This window comes from Entamoeba nuttalli (assembly GCF_000257125.1).
Source record: "Entamoeba nuttalli P19 unplaced genomic scaffold asmbl_9642, whole genome shotgun sequence".
NCBI lineage: Eukaryota > Evosea > Mastigamoebida > Endamoebidae > Entamoeba > Entamoeba nuttalli.
The window spans coordinates 2,021-9,292 of NW_008579749.1; the positions used below are offsets into that span (position 1 = coordinate 2,021).

General features: G+C 25.0%; 5 protein-coding genes across 5 annotated transcripts; 3 read left to right on the top strand and 2 right to left on the bottom strand.

Annotated features, from left to right (window-relative positions):
• Window positions 1–439: 439 nt before the first annotated feature.
• On the bottom strand, window positions 440–1,894 carry ENU1_203360 (serine/threonine protein kinase, putative; the record flags this gene model as incomplete). The annotated part of the gene is made up of 1 exon (XM_008862177.1): window positions 440–1,894. One exon carries the CDS (start codon window positions 1,892–1,894, stop codon window positions 440–442), a length of 1,455 nt encoding a protein of 484 aa, XP_008860399.1.
• Window positions 1,895–2,301: 407 nt separating this feature from the next.
• Window positions 2,302–2,586, top strand: ENU1_203370 (hypothetical protein; the record flags this gene model as incomplete). The annotated part of the gene is made up of 1 exon (XM_008862178.1): window positions 2,302–2,586. The coding sequence occupies one exon, from the start codon at window positions 2,302–2,304 to the stop codon at window positions 2,584–2,586; it is 285 nt and encodes a 94-aa protein (XP_008860400.1).
• A 260-nt stretch (window positions 2,587–2,846) lies between these two features.
• On the top strand, window positions 2,847–3,734 carry ENU1_203380 (hypothetical protein; the record flags this gene model as incomplete). The annotated part of the gene is made up of 1 exon (XM_008862179.1): window positions 2,847–3,734. The coding sequence occupies one exon, from the start codon at window positions 2,847–2,849 to the stop codon at window positions 3,732–3,734; it is 888 nt and encodes a 295-aa protein (XP_008860401.1).
• A 38-nt stretch (window positions 3,735–3,772) lies between these two features.
• Window positions 3,773–4,496, bottom strand: ENU1_203390 (synthetic lethal mutants of dpb11-1 five protein; the record flags this gene model as incomplete). Its single annotated transcript, XM_008862180.1, has 2 exons — window positions 3,773–3,872; window positions 3,982–4,496. 2 exons carry the CDS (start codon window positions 4,494–4,496, stop codon window positions 3,773–3,775), a joined length of 615 nt encoding a protein of 204 aa, XP_008860402.1.
• A 232-nt stretch (window positions 4,497–4,728) lies between these two features.
• Window positions 4,729–5,776, top strand: ENU1_203400 (hypothetical protein; the record flags this gene model as incomplete). The annotated part of the gene is made up of 3 exons (XM_008862181.1): window positions 4,729–5,371; window positions 5,428–5,651; window positions 5,705–5,776. The coding sequence occupies 3 exons, from the start codon at window positions 4,729–4,731 to the stop codon at window positions 5,774–5,776; spliced, it is 939 nt and encodes a 312-aa protein (XP_008860403.1).
• Window positions 5,777–7,272: the final 1,496 nt, after the last annotated feature.

Genomic DNA, 7,272 nt, shown 5'->3' on the forward strand with positions numbered 1-7,272 from the left:
CTACTTTCTACTTTATTTTATTTCTTTTTTCATCATATCCTACTTTTTACTTTCTTTTTATTCTTTTATATCATTCATTCTCTTCATTTCTCAATTATTTGCTTTTTTCGTTGCCATCAAAAACATGAAAGAATTAATATTTTACATAGCATTACTAATTAAAAAATAAAATAAATAAGTAGCCATTTTTAAGAACTATTAACATTCATAAATTTTGATAGCTTTTTAACTTGATGGAATTATTTCTTTAAATTGATTAAATTCATAAAAGCAACTAATAATTAGTCAATACTTCAAATTATATATTTGAGAATAAAACCAAAAAGATGAATAAATAAAAGAATTCAAAAAGGGGGAAATTAGGTGATTAATCAAATGAATTAAAACTGTTGTAATTTAAAAAAAAGATTTAATTCATTAATTCAAAAATAGAGGAAGCTTAAAGTCTTCGATTTATTTCTTCACTATATCCATCAGTAAATCTAGGATTTTCGTTGAACTCTCTTTGAGGGGTTTGTTGACTTCTTTCAAATTCTCTTCTTTCTGCATCTTCAACCTCACGTTTGATTCTCTCAAATTCTTCTTCTTGTTCTTTTTGTTTCTTAAATTTTTCTTCTGAAATTTTAGCTTCTATTCTATTTTTTTTCATTTCTATTCGTAGCAAATCAACAATCAAATCAAGACAGTTTGTATCAATTTTATTTTCTTTAAAGAATTTTGGGAGAGTATCACTGTAATTAAGTAATTGACCAAATATAACCCAAAACTCTTCTCCTCTTTCTTTTTGTATTTTTGCAATAATTTCTTCTTTTTCTGCATTTAAAATACTCATATCTCCAGTACAGTCATAGTTTTTTATTTCAAATCCTAACCTATCAAAGGCTTCAATAATATCTTTTTTTGATTCAAAATCAGGTACTTCTTTCAAAATTTCTCTTGTTAGTTCAGAATGGTCTTCTTTTGGAGATGGGGTTGATGAATTGATACTTTTTTGAAGACCCTTGTCTGTATTTCCTGTTGGTTCTTCATGACTCATTTCTTGTTTTTGGTTCATTTCATCAAAAATGATTGTTGTCATACCCTTAACATCAAACATATCATTAATAATAATCTTTACTGTTGGTAGATTACAAATGTCATCAGCCGACATCCTTGATGAAGCAGTTTTTGAGAGAAGATTATCAACAATCATTTGAATAGTACTTGAATATATTTCAGGGATTTTAGGGGGATTAACTTTTAAAATTTTTCTTATAACGTCAGCAACATTACTTCCACAGAAAGCACGAGTTAAAGTACATAATTCATAAAGAATACAACCTAATGACCACATATCACTCTTATAATCATAAGGAATCCCTTCACAAATTTCAGGAGAAAGATAATAAGGAGTGCCAATAACAGTATTTGCAATTTGTTCCTTTTCAGAAAGCATTCTTCCAATTCCAAAATCACCAATTTTTACAGTACCATCTGCCATTAAGAATACGTTTTGAGTTTTCATATCTCTATGAAGAATACGAATTGAATGAAGATAACGAAGACCAAACGTAATTTGAAGAAAGATATTCCAAACCAAATCTTCAGAAATTAAATCTCCCATTCTTTTTTTAATAAAACGAGATAAATCTCCACCACGAGCATATTCCATTACAATTATTAAATTCTTTTTATTAACAAAACTATCAATAAAATGAATAACATTATTATGGTTGACTTTCTTCATTATTTTAACTTCATTCATTGCCTTTTCTCTATTGTCTGTATCAATAGCAATCTTTTTTACAACTACTTGTCTTCCTGAACTATCTTTTCCAAGATAGACTTGTCCATAACCTCCTTGTCCTAATTTTTTATAAATTTTATATGTCTGAGAACGTGGTTGCGACATCATTAATCTTTTCCTCTATTTCAATTACTTAGATTAATTATTTCCAGTGTATTTGTTTCTATCTCAGATGCTCTATTTTTAAAATAGATACTAAGCTGTTTCATATATTTTCTCATGTTTAAATTTTTAAGAAACCCTTTTTATAAATCTTCTTATCACTACTTCAACGTAACGTCAACTAAATAATATTTATATTAAATTTATATCTCAAAAAAATTATTTTATACTTTTGAAAGAAGAAAAAACTGTTTAGAAGTATTCTTTTTTTTTTTAAGATTAAAAATCAAAGGAAACTATTTCTATTTGGAAAGAAAAGAAGCACGGAAAAGAAAGATTAAAGGTCAAGAGAAAATCAATAAAGTTCGAAAAGAAACCCATTTTTAAGAATAAAAGGTTATCTACAAAATTCAATGTGCGAAGTAAAGTGTGGTTACTCATATGGATATATTATTACACCAGATTCATGTGCTACATTTATTCAATACCCATATTTTAAGGAAGGACATAATAAACAAAAGAATATAAAGAAATCAAATGTTGTTACTCAATCAAATTTAACATTGACTGAAGAAAATCTTTCAATAATTAACCATATAACAAGAATGGATAAGAAACAAAGAATTAATCAATGGAAACAAAATAATGAAACAAAAGATGTATATTACCCACATCCTTTTATATATGGTTATTATTAATTCATTTGTATTTACGTATTTTATTAAATTTATTTTATTAATTCATTTCTTAAATAACAATTTTAAAAAAGTAATAATAAAAACATTTAGATTATGAAATAAGTTGTAATTGCAAAAGAAGAAGAGGGGGGAAATTTGTCTTTCATAAATAAATTAATTTGAATAAAAAGAAAAAGAAAAAAAAAAGAAACGTCATTTAATTAAATAAAGGATTGAAAGAGAAGAAAAAATGATAGGAAAATGAACTAATAATTATACAAATGAAAATAGACGCTAATACTGTTCTCAGGTTCATGGAATTTTCTGGATGTAATAATGAATATACAGCTGTCCATTTCCTAAAAAAATTTAGAAGTCTTGATGATGCAGTTTCAAGTTATTACGACCAAGGATGTCCTGAAATAGAAGAACCTTTTGGATATACTTCAATATTTGATGATTCTAAGGTATCTCATCCAAATGAAGAAATATCAACAGAAGAAGTTACAAGTAATAACGGAAATGAAAACATTATTAGAAAAGCTTTTGAAGAAGTTGCTATTGAAGGATTAGTTAATTCAGAAAATATAGAAGTATTTTGTAACAAATTAGGTATTAATGGGGAGAGTGGGTATGAATTATATTTACTTGGCTTTATTGGAGGATGTGAATTATATCAACATTTTGAGAACAAACATATCAAACTTATTGAGAAAGCTTTAAAAGGAAAAACTGATGTAAAAGAATTTTTAAGACAAGAATTTGAGTCATTAAAAGGTGATAAATATTATCAATTTCTTAAGGTTGTTTATCGATGGTTGGTAATTCTTATAAATGAAGCAAATAAAGGAGTTAAAAAAGGTATGGAAACAAATTCAATGCTTGACTTTTTAGCTGATGTTTTACGTGATGTTATACAACCAAAACTTCAAGGAGATGTTTTTGAACAATTAATTAATTATATCATTAATGTTGACCCAGAAACTCGTAAAAAAAAACAAATTCCAATGGATACTTTTGCTTATTTACCATTCTTCTTAACATCATTTAAAGATATTAACTCATTAAAAATGAGTCAAAATGAAATTGATAATTTATGCTCACTTCCAACATTATATTCTGATTTCTTAACCTTTATGAACAAAGAAAATAACCAACAAGTTAAATAAATGAATAAATCAATTTTTTTTTTAATTTCTTTAATTTTTCATATTAATTCAAAAGTATTTGTATTAATAAAGTCATGAACAGAATAATATGGAAATAAATAAACTTCTCCTTTTTGCATTTCAAATCCATATTCATCACTAATCAATGAATTATATAATAAACATTGTATTTTATTCAATTTTATATATTTTATTATAATAAAGAAGAAGAAAGAAGAAAAAGAAAGAAGAAGAAAAAAAAACAAACTCTGGATGAATTTTGAAATTATCTACATTAGTTAATATTCGTACAAATACAAATGTAGACATATCTGGTTTTGCTTCTGCTTTAGGTTCAAATATTTGGGATTTTTGAAGGAATTCATTTCTTAATAATTTATATTTTTCAAATAATATATTTTCGTCAGAAGTCATTTTAGATGTATCATTTGAATTACATCGTGCCATTTGATGAATTTTTCTTAATCGAGTTTTAGAATATAACGTTAAATAATATTGAATTCTACTAATTTCAATTTGAAATGTTTGACATTGCATTAAAGTAATACTACTAACATCAGTTTGGTTTTTTAAATTTGCAATAATTTGTTGTTGATTAAAAATCATTTGTTTAAATTGTGATACTCGGACATTATCAAAAATCTCAAGCACAGGAGATTGAATCTCATTTTGAATAGTTCTCAATAACTTATTAAATTCATTTGACTCTTGTGACATTTCGTGATTTTGAGTAAATTGACTATGAGAATGTTGTGTTGTCATAGTAATATTAAAATGATTTGTAAAATTTAATTTCATTTTTTCTCTTTTAAATTATTTATTGTTATAATTAACAAGAAATATTTAAGAGAAAAAAGGCAATGAATTTCCATCGTTTCATTTAAGATTTACACATTCCATCAAAAAATATTAAAATAGAACTACCTTTTATAATAAAAAAAAACTAAAGAAAAAAAAAAAGAACTTTTATTTAGAAAAAGCACATTAACCCTTTATGCTTCCATTTAGTTGTGTATGTTCTAATGTATCAATTCAATTAACACTAAAACAAATACAAATACCTCCATTAAAATGGATTAATCCAATAACAGGGACAGGTAAAATAACTATCAAATATACATCGTTTACTCATACTACTCAAATTGGTAAATGGTCATGTGTTAGATGTAATTCTTGTGGTACTGATTGTTGTTTATTGTGTGATGGAGAAATTATTATAAACCCAATACTTAGAGATGTTATTAGATTAAGAGAAAAATTAACGTATTCTCATACCTTTGGTATTTACGTTGATCTTCAACTAATTAAAAGCAGACCAACAACAGGTCAAAATTCATATGTTGGTTCATTAAGCATTGGATCAGTTAGAGATCCAATTGAAAAAGAACTTATTACTATAAAACAAAAACGAGTTGAACAACTATTTCAAGAAAAAGAAAGAAAAATAAGAGAATTTGTAATGGAACAAGAAGAAGCATATGAAGCTGAACGGCGGTTAATTTCTAATGAACTTGATGCTATTAAAACTAAATTAGAAAATGTTCAAGATGAAATACCAAAAATCACAATCACCCCAGTTAAAGTTACAAAAACGAAATCAAGCAGTGGAATCTTTGATATGGATGAAGACTTTGATGGTTTGTTTCTCTTTTATTTTCATCTTTTATGTATTTATATGAATATTAAATTTCAGTGGATGAAGACTTTGATAATTCTACCCAAATAACTGATTCTACAACACAAAACCATATAGACCAAAAACAGACTCATCAAGGTTTTAATACCATTTCATCTCCAACTGACTCTGATGACGGTGATCAATCATCTTCGGATATTTTTACTTCTAATGTCCAACACATTAAAAGAAGTAAACCAATGAAACTCAAAGATGATTTTCCTTCTACTTTCAAAGAATATGTTTGTTTTTTCTTTTTCTTTTATATTTTTTTTATTGTACTAATATGTTATAGACAATAAATTCAATGACTAATACAGATGAATTACCTGTATCAAGTTCTTTTGTGGGAAAGTATCAGTTCTAAAATACCATTTATTTCTTAATTTTTCTTCATCAATTTACAATGTGCCTTTTTTATCAAAAATATTATTTTAAGTTATTTTTTTTCTTTATTAGAAATTTTCCTACTTATAAATTTGTTGAAAAAAAAACGTATAACACCATTGTAAATAACAATTACATTTCATAATGAAATGTTTTAATTAATACATTTTTTATATAAATATGTCTCATTTTTCTAACTTCATTTTAAAGATTTTAATAAACGATTAACAGATATATAAGAATGAATGGTTTTATTTTATTTTGTACTAATACTTGATAAAATAGTCATACCATAAAATAAGTCATTGCCAGCAGAACTGGTTTAATGAAAGAAGTATGAAAAAAATATTCAAAAAGATAAGAAGGAAATGTTTTGATAAGAAATAAAATAATCTTTTTTTTGTCATTTAATACTAAGTAATTAATTGAGTGTTAATAGAATTGGTTTTTATTGTTCTTTGTTCAAAGGAGATTAGTTACATCACTTAGTCTTTCTAATTTAAATAAATAACTTGTAACTTTGGGTATTGAAGAAATGTTCAATTCATTGGAGTTAGTAATTTAGAAATATATCAAGAAATATTATTTTCATTCTTACTTCAGTATTTTAATATAACTTCTAAGAATATCACCACAGAAAGTTTATGTTTATGAATAAAGTTAGTTTGAGATAATATGGAATAAATAAGAACTATTTTTAACAATATAATAAAACAATGATGCCAAGAACAAACCAAACAAGACATATTATTTGAAGTTTCAGAAAAAAAAGCTGAAAAAAGAAAATGTTACAATTTCATTTGATAAATATTGAATGTTTTTTACAGATATGACTAGGGAGTTATATTATTTCTTCAAAACAGGTGATAAAAGAAATATTATAAAAATGGAATTTATAATAAAAACTTATTCAAACTATCACCCTCTTCACAACCAGCAAACAACTAGAAATTTATTACAAACATTAAACAATAAACTGAATCAAACATATACAATAGTTGGTATAGTTGTTATGTCTCAGAATAATACAAAAGGTATTTTTTTATCTTCTTTCAATTAAATAATTATTTTTGTATTTGTTCTTTTTATTTTATTATTAGAGAAATTAAAAGATGTCAAAATAATTCCAGTAGTAATCTCAATTCATGGAATAATAAATAAATAAAGTATTAGCTTAATTAAAGAATTAAAAACTGAGATTGACATCGAAAAAGAAGTGAAAACCCTTGTAATAAAAAACATGATGGATGTCATTCTTCAATCACGATCAAACATACTCAGTAGAGCTGCTTGAAGTGGAGATCATAACAAAATATACTCAGTAGAGCTACAAGAAGAATTGGTGACGGTATTAGTCCCAAATGAATAAAGAAGAAACCGAAAGTAATTCTATTAGTACTTAATTAATTACTTGTTATTAAATAAATAATACTTTCAATTCACAAATCAATTCATTATTATTTTAAGAATATATTC